At 47.0% G+C, this 19,445-nt stretch overlaps 1 protein-coding gene across 2 annotated transcripts in view; it reads left to right on the forward strand.

Moving 5' to 3' along the window:
• Steap3 (STEAP family member 3, metalloreductase) overlaps window positions 1–17,654 on the forward strand; it is a 45,943-nt gene extending 28,289 nt beyond the window's left edge. Inside the window, exons 4-5 of one of the 2 annotated variants that reach the window (XM_013020710.1) lie at window positions 4,991–5,155; window positions 17,384–17,654. In XM_013020710.1, coding sequence (XP_012876164.1) covers window positions 4,991–5,155; window positions 17,384–17,389 — 171 coding nt within the window. In that variant the 3' untranslated portion in view covers window positions 17,390–17,654. Of the gene's footprint in view, window positions 1–4,990; window positions 5,156–13,475; window positions 14,166–17,383 lie in introns of those variants that run through there. The other variant, XM_013020709.1, reaches the window with a different exon arrangement.
• The last annotated feature ends 1,791 nt before the right edge of the window (window positions 17,655–19,445 follow it).

The following is a 19,445-nucleotide window of genomic DNA, read 5'->3' on the forward strand; positions in this document are numbered from 1 at the left end:
CCCCCTTTGTCCCAGATGAGGCCCTGCAGCTACTTATCCTGTTCATGATGTAGGGACCCTGATGAGGCCAGGCCCACCACCAAGAAGTCCAGCATGGAGCCACTCCTCCCTCCTCAGAGGAGGAAGCAAGGTCAGCTACTGCCTAGGAACCACACACCTCAGCCTCCACTCACTCTTGATGCTCCTGCTTCCGCACTGGCAGCTTCTCAAAAGCCCTTATGTCCCACCCACGGACACCTGATACCATCCCTAGTGGCCCAGACTTTCTGAGAAAGCAAGAACCTCCGGCTTCAGGCAGAGAAGCAAGATGCTTGCAGAAAGTAAAGGGAAAAAAATAATAGTCACAAAGCTCATAAGAAAGCTTACTGAGGGGCTGGGAAGGTGGCTCAGTGGTAGAGCACTTGCCTTGCATGCATGAGGCCCTGGGTTCGATTCCTCAGCACCACATAAGCAAAAAGAAAAAAGCCGGAAGTGGTGCTGTGGCTCAAGTGGTAGAGCGCTAGCCTTGAGCTGAAGAGCTGAGGGACAGCGCCCAGGCCCAGAGTTCAGGCCCCACGACTGGACCCCCAAAAAAAAAAGAAAGAAAGAAAGCTTACTGAGCCAGGTGGCTCATGTCTGTAATCCTAGCTACTCAGGAAGCTGAGATCTGAGGATCGCGGTTCAAAGCCAGCCTGGGCAGGAAAGTCTGTGAGACTTATCTCCAATAAACCACCAGAAAACTGGAAGTGGCACTGTGGCTCAAGTGGTAGAGCACTCACCTTGAGCTGAAGGTCTTAGGGACAGCGCCAAGGCCCAGAGTTCAAGCCCCATGACTGACCAAAAAAAAGCAAGCAAGTAAGCAAGCAAGCAAGCAAGAAAGAAAGAAAGCTTGCTGTTCTGACTACCATTCTAAGAGTTTTACATTCCCTCTATAAGTTCATTTATTCTCTATCTTGTACCTATAAGGCAAGAGCTGTACTACCCTTAATATATAGATGAGAAAATTGAAGCAGAGAAAGGTTAAGAAACTTAACTGAAGTCACAAAGCCAATCAACAGTAGAGGTAGGACTCAGAACCAGCCATTCCATTCCAGATCCATGCTCATATCCATCCTGCTTTCTATAGGAAAACAGAGCCAAGTTAGCAGCTGGGTAGACAATCTCAGACTCTTCATCCATCCATCCATCTATCCATCCATTCATTCACTTACTCATTCAATGAGCACCTGCTCTGACAGGTTTTATTCTGGTTGTGGGGCTTGAACTGAGAGCCTGGGTACTCCTAAGCTCTTTTGCTCACAAATAATGACCTACCACTTTAAGCCATAGCCCCACTTCCAGTTTTGAGTGGTTAATTGAAAACAAGAGTCTCATGGGGCTTTTTCTGTCCAGGCTGGCTTCAAACCATGATCTTCAGATCTCAGCCTCCTGAGTAGCTAAGATGATAGGTGTGAGCCACTAGTATGCAGCACTAACATTTTTAATATTTTTTATCCATCTTTAAAAAGAGCCAGCCTAGCCAGCAAGAATCTCTTTGTGGCTCTTGGTAAGGGGGGGGGGGCATGTCATCATTGCCAACTGGACAAGGCAGATCTGAGTGTGACCTCCACTGTCCCCCAGGGCACAGGGCAAACCACTGCTTTGCCCAAATTTGGATACCTGTCAGTTGGCCAACTTCCTTTCCCTAAGGTCCCTGCCCAACTCAAAGCCGTCTCAGTATGACATTAACCCAATTTTGCCTTGATGCCAATACCAAGGCCCAGAAGGTACAAACAAGGCAATTTTCCCTGAATCTCAAAGCCCTCTAAGGGATGGAAGTTGCCAGGCAACCATCTTTTACAAGAGGCTCACTATCAGAGATCCAGAAGGCCAGTGACTAGAAGGGCTTAACTGTTCTGCAGAGTTCTCAAGGGTGGAACCAGGTAGATGGGATACGTCTGGATGTCTGGGGTTGTAGTAGAGGGAGGCTGGGACTTGACACATAGCCACCAGGAAGTGGTGAACTGTACAACACTGGAAGAGTTTAGCAGGTAGAACACATCAGCCCAAGGCTTGGATCCTAAGCCTGGGTGCCTGCCTCTAGTCCCTGATAGCAGGGCTTTCTCCATGGCTCCTGCCTGCTGGGTGTCTGCCCCTGCCCACCCTTGGCTGCCTTCCCACAGTGCCTCTCTGAGGCAGATCCTTGGTAAAGCCATGGGTAAAGGGAGGGTCTTAGCTTGGGTATAGGAAATGTCCCCAAGATTCCCTTTAAGCCCCTAAATACAGATCAGGCAGCAAGGCTGCGTCCCAGGATAGAGAAGATTTTGAGACTGTGTTTGTTGGCAGTGTTATTAACAATAACTAATTTTATATAGTTTTTTTTTCTAATTTGCTGGTGCAGCTCCCCAGAGATGCATTTCCAGATCAAAATCAGAAATCAAGATGAAAGACAATGGGCTGTGCACACTTTTCCCTCTAAACCCCTCTTCCCAAAGCTAATCTGCATGTGACTCTCAGATCATTCCAAACCTCCTCTAACCACATCACAGCACTGCTGAGAAGCATCCAGTGACCCCTCTGACCTTGGGATAATGATCAGCTCCTCACTGTGCAGCCACACTCCCTCCCCTACCTCCTCACCCTATTCTCTCATGCCATGTCATACCACATTGTCCTCTGCACATTCCTCCTGGCTTGGAAAACCCATCTGGGAACACCTCGGCAGTCCAGCAAATTCCTAGCCCTCCCGTAAAACCCTAACTGTCCCCCTACTTCTCCGTTCACACCTGCCATCTGCTGTATTTTATATAGACGTCCCTCATTTTCTTACACACAACCTTTTTCAACACCGTGAGTTCTGTCCTTTTTTTGCTTATGTGGTGCTGGGGAATCAAACCCAGGGCCTCATGCATGCAAGGCAAGCACTCTACCACTGAGCCACCTTCCCAGCCCATAGTTCTGTCCTTCTTTACCCTAGTGCAGGTTCACTGAGTGTCTGTGAAATTGGCCACTTGGGTTTGAGAGATAGTAGGCACTATGCTCTGCCTCGACAGATGAAAGACCCACTAAAGAGACTTGAAGAGGAGTAACACTGTCATCTCCATGTCCTCCTACCCCTGAGTCCTGTCGTATCAAATCCAACACCTGAAGGGAGAGGTAGTCCCACATCCATCCCTGGCTCGCAGCCCTCGCTGGGCAGTCTCAGATGACTGAAGTACTAAATATCCTGTGTCCACCACCCTTTGGTCAGCTATATGAGTGGGGGTGTTCCCCAAGGTTGGAGAGCAACTGGCCATGGGCAGCACTGGCTAGCACTTGTGGACTGTGAGGTAGCACAGAGTGGCACAGAATGTTCAAAGTAGCCACAATGCAGATCCCTGGACAACTTCTCCACCATCACTACTTCCTCTCACCCCTTTCTCTTTCCAGTCCCATTGAGGAACAAATGAGGAATGTTGCAAGCCCCCGTGGTCCTTGTGTGCAGATTTGCAGGGCCTGACTAGTAACTTCAACTGCCTGCTCTGAGCAAAAATGGAGCGAGTGAATAATAAAGTGGGGTTGCAGACAAACAGGAGACATGATAGACTGACAGTACCACAAGTGAGTCAGCCAGGCCCACAAACAAGCCCAGAGTTTTAGGTGTAACCTCTTGCAGATGTCTCAGGCAGAGAAACTGAGGCCTGAAACCAGTTTCCCATAATCTTCCATAGTAGTGGTCAGGATAAACAGGGTCACCAGACTCCTGACCCTTCCAGACACGAGTAGGAAGGAACCTACCTGCCCTCAAATACTACAAAGATCCACCCTTTTCCCCACACCACAGGCAGAGGGCCTAGTGAGTGGCATTTTCTGGGTTTCTTTAAATTTTCTCTCATGAGGTATTCAGCCACTTTTGCTCAGCCCCCGGAGTCATTTTTAAATAATTTTTTTCTGGTAACCGGGCTTATATTTCATTTTCTGCTGAAGTAGTGTCTCAAAAAACCTGTATGAGTCATTCTGTTTTGAGAGGCAGCTGGCTCACACACAGGCCCATCTTCTCATGAAAGAATCTTCGCTTGTTCTCTGGTAGAATTAATGCACTAGTGTTTCAGGGGGCTTCTCAGAACACCGTGACTTCCAGGAACCCAGCTTCCTGGTGAGTTAGGAAATGGAAAGACTTCAATATGCTTGTATGCCTCCAGTGGGTGTGAGCAGAGGCTGACAAAGAGGGGTTCAGCTGCAGACTCAGTCTAGGTAGGAGGAGGTGGGGTGATCTTAAGGCTTGCAGAGGGTCCCTGGAGTTAGTAGGTACCCCAGGGCAACTGAGAACAGGTACTGTGCTTCGCTGCTCAGGGTTCAGCACACAGTAGGTGTCCCTCAATGTCCTGGAGAAAGGACATCAGTCTCTGTTGCCTGGTAGCCATCAAGCCCAAACTATATTCTACACATGGAAATGGATGAGCAGGTAGGAAAATGAGATTCGGGAGCTTTGAGATGGACGTTGGAAGATCAGTATCTGTGTATATCTGTGTGGAGAGACAGATAGACAAAGAGAGACAGAGAAGGTAGGTGAAGGACCATAAAGACAGGGGTTGAGGGTGAGGCAAGCTGGGAGGAGAGGCAGCCCATGAAGGTGTGGCCCCATATGGTTTAGGGTTTCAGAGATGGGACTGTGCCTCTCTGCTCTCCTGCAGCTTAGGGACTAGCAACCTTTGTGATACAGTCCTGAGTGGAGGGTCTGTACTTTCAATTATTCTGACCCTTTGCTCTTGACTGATGAAACCCTTCTGATTGGCTGGTCCCCCCAGGCAGATGTATGAGAGCCTCACAGATCCTGGGGAAAGTGACTTCATCTATGTGCCCCATTTCTCTCATCTGTAAAATGGGTTAACAGCTGGGCAGTGACTGGAAGACAGCAAGCATGTGTCAGATGTCTGGGAGGTACGTGTAAGTCTGTGGCTGCCTCTCTCCTGTCCGTTAAGGCTCACCCCCTCATCTCCCAGGACACTGGCATTTGCCATGGTGGTCATGGCTTTTCTTGTATCTGCATTAGGTTTTGGCCAACAAGAGCCACCTGTGGGTAGAGGAGGAGGTCTGGCGAATGGAGATCTACCTGTCGTTGGGAGTGCTGGCCCTTGGCACACTGTCCCTGCTGGCTGTCACCTCGCTGCCATCCATTGCAAACTCACTGAACTGGAGGGAGTTCAGCTTCGTGCAGGTAAAGCAGGCCCCCCGGAGAGCTGGCCACATCTCAGGTGTGGCCCTCCTGTCCAGTACTGGGCTTTTCTCTCCAAAAACTACCTGAGCATGGATCACAGACACAGCAGAGTTGCCCAGTTAAGTGCCAGGGCCTTCTCGCCCTCCTCAGCTTCTGACACAGGACTGCCTGCTTCAAGCTCAACTTCCTGAGCTCTCTGAATTTTAGGAAGCTAGATAGAGGCAGTGATAAGACCAGAAGAGGGAATCCCAGGTAAAGCCACCCCTAATTATTATAGTCCTTGAGTCTTTGAACACGTCTTGCTGCTGAGCAGGCCTGTACATCTTGTGGATTTAAGTGGGAGTCAGAAACGTGTGAGCCCCCCCCCCACTGCATCCTCAGTGCCATAGGCTCTGCATCCTGCAGAGTAGCTGGGAGGGGAGCCCTTTGCAAGAGATGCATATTTCCCAGAGAATTTCGTTCCTAGGAAAGATCAAAAGAGTTCTGGGGTCTGAGAAGTAGCTCAGTGGTAGAGTATTTGCTCTACCCCCCAGAACTGGGGTGGGGGTGGGGGAGTCTGCCATCAAATAAATTAGGGGAAATCTTGGTACATCACAGATAAGCAAGGTCTATAATCCTAGATACTCAAGAGGCTGAGATCTGAGGATCACAGGTCAGCCCAGGCACCCCCCCAAAAAAAGTCTATGAGGCTCTCATATTCAATTAAACCAGTAACAAGCAAGAAATGGAACTGTGGCTCAAGTGGTAGAAAGCTAGCCTTGAGGGAAAATGCTAAGGGACAGCACCTGTACATCACACAAACCCCTCTTAACCAGGCTTCTTTGAGCTTTGGCATTTGTCTCTCAGCTAACAGCCACTAACACTGCAGAAAACATTTGTAAAAGATCTCTATGCAGTTGTTCATGGGGTTGGAATGTACTAAGCATGTACTGCAGGCCTGGCATTGTGGGACACCTGGGATGCCCTGAGCCTTGTTTCTGTGATAATGGAGACAACTGATAACAACCAGGATATTTCTTAGACTTTCTTCCCGCTGTTCTTCATCTTGTACTTGGTGGGATAACATCTCTCTTCCCATGGATGGAGCTGACCAATGCTAGCTCCTGACTGATTGTATCAGGACTCCAAACAGCCAAAACAGCCCTCATATCTACCCACCCTGTCACCAGGAATCTGTAGAGTTATCTTCTCTGTGGTGAAGGCTCAGAGGCAGTGACTGTGCACTGTTCTTATATAACTTTAGTTAATTATTTGTGACTGGGGACCCTTAGCTGTATCTTAGAACTAAACAGTCGTGGTTGTTTTTAAAGTGTGTCTGTGAATCTTGAGGGCTCTGCTTATCTCAGAAGTCCCTGGAGGAGGGCTCAGGCTGCCATTCATTGGCCTAAGAAGGAAGGGGAAAAGGAATTTTATTGCTTTGCCACTAATCCCATGTTTTGCACACCCAAATCTAGGGTTTTCTAGTTCCTGCCTGGAGTATTCAGGGTACACGATTTGTCCACAATTAAAACAGCCTGCAGGCTGCTCCTCTCACCAGAAAGTTGCGCCCTTAAGCAGACACAGATTACAAGCCCCAGTTCTGGCTGCTGGAGAAAGCCTGTGGATTTGATTTTGTTAGCGAAAGCTGCCTAGGACCCCAAAAGCTGCACTCTGCTTTACATATTGAAGAGTGGAGATAAAAATATAAAAGTCCTTCTGCCACTGCAGGAGCCAGGGAGGGAGCTGGGCAGGTAGAAAGGCAGGCTTTTATTTGTGGAAATCAAATACCTACATTTAATTTACATATCCTACTGCTCTATCTCCCAACAGTGCCAACAGACAGGAGGCACTGCCAGCTCTGGAAACCCCGCTTCTAGCTCTGCTTCCCCAGGTCCCTATCCATAGCCATGGGCAGATTGTGTCCAACCCAAGCCTCAGTGTCCACAGCTGAAAAATGGACCAAATGCTTTACCAGGACTTTTAACATTTGTTCTTGTCCACATTTTTAAAAAATTAGCATCAATTAGTTGTATAAGAGAATTTCTTTTTGCATGCCCATCCATGCATACAATGCACTTTGATCAAATTCACCCTCCATCACTTCAATCCTACAGGCATTTTTGTAAGCAACAGTGAGGACCTGTGGGTAATAAAAATAGAACGTGTTTTTCTATTCTTGGAGTAGCTGGCTATGCTACCAGTCATACTTTTTTATCTAACCACATATTTTGTTTTGTTCTGTTATTGTTTTGTTTCCTTTCTTTTTGTTTTTGTTTTTTGGTCAGTCATAGGGCCTGAACTCTGGGCCTGGGCGCTGTCCCTCAGCTCTTCAGCTCAAGGCTAGTGCTCTACTACTTGAAGCACTGCGCCACTTCCGGTTTTCTGAGTGGTTTATTGGAGATAAGAGTCTCACAGACTTTCTTGCCTGGACTGGCTTTGAACCATGATCCTTAGAAGCTAGGATTACAGGCGTAAGCCACCGGCGCCTGGCTTCCTTTGTTTTTTTGAGGTAGGGATCTTATATTATCTAGGTTGGTTTCAAACTCCTAGGTCCAAGTGATTCTCTTTCTTCAGCTTCCTGAGTAACTAGGAGTATAGATGCGAGTCACTGAACCTGGCTCCCACCATCCATGTCTGAAATGAGTAGAAGGTAGAAAGAAGCCAAGAGACTCTAACCCTAAGCATCAGAGTGGTTCAGGTCAGAGTTTATAAACTACAGCATGCATTCTCATGGTGGGTTGTACCTAACATATTTAAAAATAGGATAGCAAAGAAACCACCAGAGTACCTTAGATGGTATAAGGGTAGATATGCGTTCTCTTATATTGATCTGACACATATGTGTCAGTGTGGCTTGCCTGTTATCCACCGGACATTTGCAATGTATCATGTAACACGCATTTCTAACTGTGCACTGACATCCAAAAAGGTTTAAAGGCCAGGTGCTGGTGGCTCATGCCTGTACTCCTAGCTACTCAGAAGGCTGAGATCTGAGAATTATGGTTGGAACCCAGCATGGGCAGGAAAGTCTGTAAGACTCTTATCTCCAATTAATCACCAAAAAGCCAGAATTTTTTTGCCTTAAGCAAAAAAGCTCAGGGAAGTGCCCCTGCCCTGAGTTCAAGCCCCAGAACCTGCACCAAGAAAAAAAAAATTACAGCCAAAGATTTGGTACCAATATACTCTACCTATGAACTCAGATGGTTCTAGAAGTCAGGTAGGTGCACTGCTGCACTGCTGATGCCCTCCTGTGGTGGGAGAACATACGAGGAGCTGGCAGACCCTTCACCAGGCCCAGACCCTTCACCAGCCCTGCCATAGGAAATCAGGTCAGCCTCCAGAAGCTTCTGTTCCTACCTGCCCCTGCATCCACTCACTGTCACCTCAAGGATGTGTGCTGTGCCAGCCTTGCGCACCCCTGAGTGCCAAGGAGAGTTTTGAAGGAAACTGTGTCCTCCCTTGCCACCCACAATCACATAGCCCAAGCTTAGAAAACGGAGATGGCTCCTGGGCTGATGGAGTCTGCATGTTTAATTCAGTGGGGAGCCATCGGACCACTGTCTTGATTCCTCAGAGATGACCCTGCTTATATCAAGCCTTTGGCTTTTGAGGAGCTTTTCAAAGTTTGAAATTTTGGTTTGTGTTTCTTCGGGTATTTTTGTTCAATTTCTATGCTAAATGCTCCTGATGCCATCCAGGAATATGGAATTGTTTTTTCTCTTATTAAAGAGCTGAGAGGCAAGAAAGTGTTTAAGTTAAACAGAGTAAGTTTATTTGAAAGTGAAAAGAAAGCTATGAAAGGAAAGTAGCAAGGCCCTCCATTCAGAGAAGGGACCTCAAAGAAGAACCCAATGAATGGTGGTTATGACAGTATGGGGCTCCTCACATATCTCCTCTCCTGGGCTTTGTGCTCATTGCTGGATGGCCTGTGTGTGTGCCACCTTGGCTCTTTCCAGGCATGAGCAGGCACTAGGGCATTATGGGAAGAAGAAGTGTGTATTGTAGGAAACATAATGCATTGTAGGAAGAGGAAGCATTTGAGCAGGAGCCTATGGGAACAAGAAGCTCCGTGACAGGCCACATGTTATCTGCCACATATTATGTCCACTACTTTTCATGCCTGTCTATCTAACAGTTCCCCTTTCTTTCATTCTCTCCCAATTCAGCCAGTAGAACATTAAATTGCAAAGTTCCCAGATGACAAAGCTCACTTGCACAGAAAAACTAGGGCTTTTTCAAAAAGAAAAAAAAAAAGAGCTTCTTCTAGCCCAGCGCTGATTGTTCACACCTGTAACCCTAGCTACTCAGGAGGCTGAGATCTGAGGATCACGGTTCAAAGCCAGCCCAGGCAGGAAAGACTCTTATCTCCAGTAAACCACTAGAAAACCAGAAGTGGTGCTGTGCCTCAAGCCATAGAGAGCTCACCTTGAGCTGAAGAGCTGAGGGACAGCGCTCAGGCCTAGAGTTCAAGCCCCATGACCAAAAATAATTAAAAAAGCTTCCTCTGACTTTGTTCTCGGCAGCCCCTTGGTCGGAATAATGACAGAGACCAGACTGACCTCAGCCTGGTGAGCGATTGCCAAAGCCATAGTTATTGAGTACCAGCAACAGCCACATACAACCTGGCTGTGACTTTTTTGCTAACAAGCCACTGTATAATAAAAATGGTCCTAACTTTGGGTGTGAGGGAGGGTTATTAATTGCTCCTGTGACAATCCCTGCCCTTCTTCTTGTTTTCTGTAGCCTCTGAAATTCTTAAGTTGTTCCCAAAGAGAGGGAAAGAGAGTTCCAGGGAAACAAACTGGCTGGACTCATCCAGGCTGCCCAGCTCAATTGCAAAATCTAAAGGTCTCTTGTTATTGGCTAGCCTTTGGCTGTCATCCCTTTCTAAGAACCATTAGCCTGAGGCTAGGACTTCCTGCTGGCCATCTACACTAAGGCATTTGGAAGGCCCAGGACTGAGACTACATAAACTAGGGCCACCAGCTGCCACCCCCTGGGCTCCAGGCAACACCACAGGACAGCATCTCTGCCCCAGTACAGGGCCCATCCTTCACTCTCAGACAGGACTAGTGGCCCACTCGTGGCAAGCACTGGAACTATAAAGCATACTACCTCTGGAGATGCTGAGTTTCTGTGGGACCACGCTTCTAGACCTTCTTAGGTTCTCCTTATTTCCTTATCTGGGAAAACCCACAACATAGCAGGTGGGCTCTGAATGGCTTCAGTGGATCTTTGTCAAAGGACAGTTGTGTTCAGGGCCTTGTCAAACAACCTGGGCACCAGGCCAGGATGCACTTTCAACCTCAAGCTGGAAGGACGTGGGTGTTGAGAACTTCCAAAATTAGTGGCGTAGTCCTGGCTGTGCATTAGCATCATCTGCTGAACTTTGAAAAACAACAGATGCCTGAGGCCCACCTCAAACCAGTTTAATCTGCATTTCCGAAGTGGAGCTTAGAGCACCAACATTTCCCCAGCTCCCCTGGGGAGCTGCCTGCAAATATTTCGGGCCTGCAAATAGATTGGCCAGTGATCTTGGACAAATGACACTTCCTAGCCTTCTTGACAATTCCTGTCACTCCATGAATAGGAGGGAGGGAGAGCCACCTGCTGGGACTGGGCACCTGATTGGAGAATAGCAGGGTGATTGCCAGGTCATTGAACATTTAGTCTCCTGGTCAGTGCTGTAGACTTGTTTAACCCCAGTTTTCTATGGTGAGAGATCAGAATTGTAGAAAAAAAAAAGTTAGTGTAAACCAGAAGTTTCAGATTTGTAGTTCTTGATAGATACTTCTAGAAGTGACAAGGATTTGGTTTTCAGTGACAGTGAAGGAAGTATCCATTTGATGGAGGAGTTGATGGCATTGAATAACATATGAATTAATTGTAGACCAGAGAACAAAGCCAAGCATTACATCTCAACTGCTCTCACCGAGTCCAGACATCATTAATCTGAGATCAGATCCTTGAATAGACACAAAGCCAAAAAAAAAAAAAAAAACCCAGAGAGGGCAAAGAAGAATAAGAACTGGGCATTTTGTTTCATTTGGGTAAAAGGAACTTAGGAAGTTGTTCACAAAATGATACTGTGCATCGTAAGTGGGAAATGCCAAAGCATTGTAAGCAATTATTCTGGGCAATATTCTTTTACTCATTGGACCTCACTCTCCTGGTATTATTTATAAATGGGTACAAGTATGCCATCTCTGTCCCCAGGGAGTACTTAAAAGAAGGCCCAGTGAAGGGTCTATTTCATTTATTCAATCAGTCATTCATTTGTATTTATTTTCCAGTAGTAGATGGAACACAGGGCCTTGTACATGCTAGGCAAGTGTTCCCCCACTGATCTATGTCCCCACTCCTCCAGCCCCACTTGAGTGTGTGACAGGAGTGCAGACAAGACTGTATCTCCCCACTGGGATGCTGGATTGATGCTGACAAGGCAGGGTTAGAAGGAAATCTAGAAATCCCCACTGAAGCTCTTTGGGAAAGCTCATGACTGATAGGTAAGAAAACATTCCATCCCACCCCATATAAATTAAATCCTTGCAGTCTTTCCTTGGAGAAAATGCACAGTGATTTGGCGGTCACTCACTGTTATTTTCATTCCTGTATGATAAACATAGAACTTTCCAGCCTGTGATCTATATTTAGTGGTCACAGAATTTAGCCACAACTGGCTGGGAATGTGGCTTAGTTAGTAGAGTGCTTGCCTATCATGCATGAAGCCCTGGGTTTGATTCCTTAGTGCCACATAAACAGAAAAAGCTGGAAGTGCTGCTATGGCTCAGGGACAGTGCCCAGGCCCCAAGACCGGCAAAAAGAAAAAGAATTTAGCCACAACTGTCGCAGCCTCTCCTCCCTCTCCACCCAGCCCAATGCACAGTGCCCTTACCACTGCCTGAGCTTACTCAAGTTGGCTTTTAGAATCCCCTGCTTCTCATTAAAGCTAAGTGGATCAGAGCTAGCCCAAACCAGCATCCCTTCCAGAGAATCTACATCTTCCTATGAGATCATTTGTAGTTATCAGGAAAAGTGTATGTTGGGTGTTCTCACACCCAGCTCCTACACAAAGTTGTATTCAGAGCAATGATAAAAAATTTCTCTTGGGAGCTCTGATGGGCCCACTGCCCGCTCAGTCACTCTTCCCCTTCTGGCAGGAAGCTGGCCTTACACATTTCTGCCTGGGGTGCTCCTAGCTTGATGCAGGGCAGGAGGAGGGGGACCTCTACCCTCAGAGCATCTGCATGTGTGCTTTCTGCCCAGTGCCAGCTCACCCAGACTGGAGCCTCTGGTGCCACTTTTACTATTGCTGCCTGTAAATTATTTACTTTGTGTTTAAAATCAATACAGCTAATCCTCTTTTTTTGCCAATATTGAAGCTTGAAGTTGGCCTAGGCACCGCCCCAATCTTTTTCGCTCAAAGTTGTGCTGTACCACTTGAGTCACAGCTCCACTTCTGGCTTTTTGGTAGTTAATTGGCGTTAAGAGTCATATGGACTTTCCTGCCTGGGTTGACTTCAAACCAGGATCCTCAGATCTCAGCCTCTGAGGAGCTAGGATTACAGGCCTGAGCTACCAACATCTGGCTTTGTCTCTTAGCTTTCTTGCTCAAAGATAGTGCTCTACCACTTGAGCTACACTTTGACTTCTGGCTTTTTGCTGGTTAATTGGAGATAAGAATCTCAGCCTGCCTGGGCACACTTTGAAGCTTGAGCTGCAGATCTCAGTCTTCTGAATATATATCCAGTCTTATCGTAGGCCATCTACTGTGAAATTCTGATTTGGGGATGCAGGCAGATGCTTGTCACTGTAATGTACATTAAACTATGCACAAAATTGATAGAATGTTTTTAAAGTCCTTAGAGAGCAATTCTAAACTCTTTGGCAGCCCCAAGAGATACAAATGGAGGGAGAAGCTTCATCCTGAATTACTTTGTACACCTTCTGTATAGAAGAGTTACTCCCATTTCTGCTTGGGATACTCTTTTTTTTTGGGGGGGGGTCCGGTCGTAGGGCCTGAACTCTGGGCCTGGGCGCTGTCCCTCAGCTCTCCAGCTCAAGGCTAGCGCTCTACCACTTGAATCACAGTGCCACTTCCAGCTTTTTTTTTTCTTTTTGCTTATGTGGTGCTGAGGAATCGAACCCAGGGCCTCAGGCATACAAGGCAAGCACTCTACCACTGAGCCACCTTCCCAGCCCCTGCTTGGGATACTCTTGCATATAACACTGGGATTCGAACCCACAGCCAAGCGTTCCAAAGCCACACTCCTGACTCCCTGTGAGGGAGCCAAAGCATGGTCATGGCCGGCCCTCACTCTAGCCCTCTTTCCTTCCGCAGTCCACACTGGGCTTCATGGCCCTGGTGCTGAGCACACTGCACACACTCACCTACGGCTGGACCCGTGCCTTCGAGGAGAGCCGCTACAAGTTCTATCTGCCACCTACCTTCACACTCACGCTGCTGGTGCCCTGTGTCGTCATTCTGGCCAAGGGCCTGTTCCTCCTGCCCTGCTTCAGCCGCAGACTCGCCAAGATCCGGAGGGGCTGGGAGAAGGATGGCGCTGTCAAGTTCACGCTGCCGACAGACCCCATGTTGCTAGAGAAAACAAGCCATGTGTGAGGTGTCTGAGCCTGTACCAGATACCAAGCCCGGATGATCAGTGGACTCCTGAGTGATCCAGAGCAGAATAATGGTAATGTAAGGTTGGAATGCCTGGAATGGACATTATGCAGTATTCAGAATGACACACTCATACGTGTGACATACATGTACATACATTTCATACCTATACATAAAACAGGATTTGCGATTATACTTCCTTATCTAAAAAGTTAGGGCCCTGAGATGTCAACCTGTAGACTTAGAAGCCAGTGCCAGATGTTAAAGGAGCAGACCATGCACTCCTAAAATTTACACAGACTTTGTCTAGAAGCTTGTCCTTTGGAGGCTTCCATCCTGTATTCTTCTTCTCTTGTACCCATTAGCTACACCCCAAAGAAAGTACAGAGCTGGCACTCTAAAGTGGTTGGAACGGGCTGGGAAGGTAGCTCCGTGGTAGAATGCTTGCCTTGCATGCCTGAGGCCCTGGGTTCGATTCCTCAGCACCACATAAGCAAAAAAGAAAAAATCCAGAAGTGGGGCTGTGGCTCAAGTGGTAGAGCGCTAGCCTTGAGCTGAAGAGCTGAGGGACAACACCCAGGCCCAGAGTTCAGGCCCCACGACCGGACCCAAAAAAAAAAATAAATAAATAAAATAAAGTGGTTGGAACGTCCACCTCTCTGGCTATACCTGAGAGCTCAGAGAGGCTGGGGTGCAAGGGGTGCAAGTCTGTTTCTCCCTTTAGCCTTTGGCAGCAGAAGTGAGCTGCTCAGACTGGAACCCAGGGCAGGGATGGAGGCTAGAGCTTGTACTAGAGCCATGAATATTCAATTCTCTGTCCTATAGGGTGGGCAGGGGACTGAAGCAGCTCCACTTGATCCTCATTCAGCTGCAGAGGTGGGTTTTTTTGTTAGTCGCCCCACCCCGAAAGTGTGGAGTTACCACAGAGCCTGTAAATTGACCCTTTTGCAAGGGTGTGAAGTCAGTGTGAAGACACCTCTGCACTGCAGCCACTAATGAACCCCATCTCAGAACAAGCGTAATTGCTTTCTCTCCATTAAGTTGGCAGTGACCGTTCTTTAAACCGCTGTGCCTTCTCGCCTTTTCCACCATTAATTTAGCCATCTCCCCAGAAGGCCTGCAGGAGACCCCTGACAGGTCCCAGGGCAAAGGGGGATGTCAGGTTGAGTGATACTATTGCTAGACCCTCTTGGACCTGCCCCACTGGCCGAGGTGCTGCTATCATTCATCTGGGCCTATGGGAAAATAATAGGGACCCCCCCCTTCAAATGTCCTTTGCTGCCTCTTGTCAGAGCACTCAGAAAACCATACTAGCTCCAAGTTCCACCTTGTGAGGTTTAGCAGTCACCCATCCACATCTCACCTCCCTTGGCTTCAGTTACCCACAGTCAACTGCGGTCTGAAAATATTAGCATTCATGTTGATTCTTGAGGGAGGGACTACATTCACAAACATTATTATTGTATATTGCCATAATGGTTTGATTGTGTTCTGTTGTTTTTCCTCTTCCTGCGCCTAAGTTATTGGTTAGACCTCATCATGAAGTTTTATGTATAGGATCGCCTACCATCAGGTTCAGGCATCACTAGGGTCTTGGAATGTACTCCTAGTGGAGAAAGGAGAAACTACCACATTATACGTTTAAAGCATCTGGAAAGGACTAAACACCAGTATCCCAGACTACAGCCAGGCTCTTCCAGTATCTATTCACCGGTCCTCTGCCCTCCATCTGCCACTGATTCAGACTCAAACAGGTTTTCTTCCCCTGGAGAGAAACAGCTAGTCTCCAAATTTCCCAAATCTTGACTGAGCCAACGATCAGCCACCAAAAACCCATTCAACAAAAAGGTCCTCCTGTGCCCGGAAGCATCTTTTCAAAGTAGGGCTGGGGAGGGCTAACTGGAGTGTATAAGATGGGGTGTCCCTGCTGCCCAGTTCATGTTAGCATCCTTCAGTGAGAAGGACACACAGGACCACCCAGGGCAGGAGCCTGTTCCTCTGGTGAGGTTCAGGGCTGGTCGGCGTGGGGGCGGGGGTGAGTGGACAGGCTGCTTCCGGCAGCAGGTGCTTCTAGCTGCTGTTCTAGGCTGGGAGACAGAACTTGTGCCATCAATTGGACCTGATAGAACACCAACACTGCCCACAGAGAAGCTCCCTGCACAGGGGCTGAGCAAGCCAGAGGTTAGCACATGCTTGGCATTGCGCAGGCCTGTGGAATCCCTGCTAATGGGAAGCAGGAAGAATACAAGCAGTGGAAATCCCCAGTTCCTCCCCAGTAAGTGTGGACTACTTCCTTTTTCAGTTCTTCCTTTTTCCCCAGAGGGGGTTGGGGATGGTTGCTTATACCAAAGACACTGACCCAGGGCCTAATCTAAGCTGTTCCTGACCCTACCTGCCTTCTGCTGAAGGTGTAGATCAGGAGAAAAGATTCCAAGTGAGTGGCAGGAGGTAAGAGGTCGGGCAGAGGACCTGTCACCTGCCATCTGGACAGAACAGTCAGCTTTGCGCCATGTGCTTGGCCCTGACCTTGTGTCCAAATCTTGCCAAGCAGCTGGCCACAGCATCCCAAAGAGAGTAAGTTAGTCCCTGAGCTCAGTAAAATCTATGTGCCTCTGGTACAGAAGTGCCTCAACCATGTGTTCTGGAACTCCCAAGGTTCACATGTTAAATCTATGCCATTGACAGAGTGTATGCATTTTGTTTTTACCTTGTAGAGTTTGTCTAAGAAGCTGCAAAAATAAAGCACTTAACCTGTGAAATTCCAAGATCTATTTTTGGCATGGGATCCTAAATGTGTTGGTTTGCTCCAGGAGGAGTACTAGATCGGCCTCTGATTGGCGCCTGTCCTCAGTGAGTCCTGATTCCTGGTGCATTCGGTGTTGGAGTAGCTAGTGTGAATGTGTCATATGTGCTAGAACCCACCACTTCGGAAAAGTAGCCATGTGGGCCAGTGACAGGCCAGAAAAGAAATGGGGGGGGGGGGCAGAAGCCAGTTGTGGTGAGATGAGATTATGGATGAAACACCCCAGGCCATGGGATCAAAGACTAGCTTCTGGGAGAGGTTGGAGAGTTATAAGAGCAGCAGAGAAAAGGGGAGGTTGGGATCTGGGAATGCAGTAGTTAAAATTAATTACTGGAAAAGTGAGCCAAGGAAGTATGCTAATTAATGTTTTGGGTTTTTTAAACCCTTGAAGACAGGTACCAGTGGCTGTCACTGGTAATCCTAGCAACTCAGGAGAACGAGATCTGAGGATTGTGGTCCAAAGCTAACCTAAGCAGGAAAGTTCATGAGACTGTTACCTCCAATTCACCACTAAAAAATTAGAAGTGTAGCGGATGGCATCCAGGGCCTAAACCCAAGACCCACTATTGGCACGCATGTGCACACACACAAGCGCGCGCACACACATATACACACACACACACAGATTATAACATTTTTCTTAAGAGAAATACATCTAATTGAAAGTATACAAAGTGGATTTTGTTCATTGAAATTTTATTTCTCCCTGACAAATTTCTGTAGTAATTCCATATGTCTGTATTGGTCATTTGATCTGTTTGGCTCAGTTTGGTCATCCATAAATACTCAAAAAAATGCTTTGGTGGTTGTTCTCTCTATTCAGAAATGAACAGTGACAAATGGAGACTTCAGTGCACTGGCCAACACCCCACCATACCCCACAGCTCTTTGGTAAGGTGAAGAGCCAGCCTCTGTTTGCTGCGTGCTGATGTCATTATTGGAACAGGAATCTGGCTTATTTCTGTAACCCCTGTCACAGGCAGAGCGTACTCTTAAAGAGGTAATCTGAGGCAACAGTGAAAACTTTTCCCCAATCAGAAATTAAGGCTTTCCTGAGGGACATCCAGCTACAAAACCACTAGTTCCTGGACAAAATCCATACTTTTACAGAATTGCCCAACTCAGGAGGCAGGAAAACTACCAGGGCAGAAAATAAATGGGACACACAAACAAACAAATGGAGCACTCTGGTTCTTGGCAATAGCAGATTCAAGTCCTTGTGGTGGGGGATGGGTGGAGGGGCATGCCAGCTCACAGCAACTCAATAGGAGTTTAGTCTCTGACCAACAAACCATGAGAAATACCACGTGCACTTCAAAGAGTGGATTTTTCTTTTAGAAAATATAGATTGTAGCATATAATAATTACATAAAATTTCTAAAAAAATTAGTCCCAAAAATAAGAATGCAAATACACACTATGAAGGATTAGACATGATGAAAAATAAACTTAAATTGAACAGTTGAGCCAAGTGAACATTGAACCAGACACTGATAATCCTGTCTGTTCAGAAGGTGGAGATTAGGAGGGTTGATTGGAAAACAGTCTGAGCAAGAGGTTATTGAAACCTAGTATTGAAAACAAGAAGTTATTGAAAACTAGTTATTAGGTTATTAAAACTAGTATTGAAAACATATAAAACTAGTATTCAGGTATATGGTATATGCCTGTCATCTAAGCTGCATAAAAGGCTGAGATCAGAAGTAATTTAGCATAGGCAAAAAGAAAATAAAAGTTAGAGAGACCCCATCTTATCAGAGAAAGCTTGGCTTGGTGCTACATGCTTGTCATTCTGGCTGTGGCAGGAAACATAAATAGGATCATGGTTCAGGCCAGTTTGAGCAAAAAATGAGACTTAATCTCAAAAATAACCAGAGCAGGGCTAGGAATGTGGCTTAATGGTAGAGTGCTTGCCTAGCATGCCATGAAGCCCTGGGTTTGATTCCTCAGTACCACATACACAGAAAAAGCCTGAAGTATCTCTGTGGCTCAAGTGGTAGAGAGCTAGCCTTGAGCAAAAAGAAGCGCAGGACAGTGATCAGGCCCTGAGTTCAAGCTCCAGGACTAGCCAAAAAATTAACCAGAGCAAAAATGGGTTGAAGAGTTAGGTGCTGGTGACTCATGAGTGTAATCGTAGCTACTTAAGAAGCTGAGATCTGAGGATTATGTTTCAAAGCCAGCCCAAGCAGGGCTGTCCATAAGACTCTTGTCTCCAATTAACTGCTAAAAAGTCTGAAATGGTGCTGTGGCTCAAGTTTGAGCACTTGCCTTGAGAACAGAAAGCTCAGGGGCAGTGTCCAAGCCCTGAGTTCAAGCCCCAGGAGACTGGCACGCACGCACGCACGCGCGCGCGCACACACACACACACACACACACATACACACACGGGCTGAAGTTGTGGCTCCAGTGGTAGCATACCTGCCTAGCAAGCCCTAAGCCTTGAATTCAGACCCCAATTATGCCTCCTCTAAAAAAATCAAAGAAATGAAAAATGGTTGCAAAAATTCTTTTGAGCTTAACAACAGACTGGAGGAAATTAGTGAATTTTAAAATGCAGTTGAATTGCTTAGAATGAAAAAAAAGACAAATGGGTAGAAAATACAAAGGAAAGGTTAAAGGAGAAACAAGTTAAGACAAAATCTATGATACCAATAACTAGAGTTCCAGGAAATAGTGGCAGAGAGGCAAATGTTTCAGAGGTAAAAACTGAGAGTTTTCTTCAGGCCAATGAAAGACAGGAATAAAAAAAAAATAAAAATCTGAAATCATAGCCAGACACTGGTGGCTCACACCTGTAGTCCTAGCTACTCTGAAGGCTGAGATCTGAGGATTGTGGATGGAAGCCAAATACGAAAGGCCATGAGACTCTTATCTCCAATTAACCA

The sequence above is a fragment of the Dipodomys ordii genome, unplaced genomic scaffold (genome assembly GCF_000151885.1).
Source record: "Dipodomys ordii isolate 6190 unplaced genomic scaffold, Dord_2.0 Scaffold52, whole genome shotgun sequence".
Taxonomy (NCBI): domain Eukaryota; kingdom Metazoa; phylum Chordata; class Mammalia; order Rodentia; family Heteromyidae; genus Dipodomys; species Dipodomys ordii.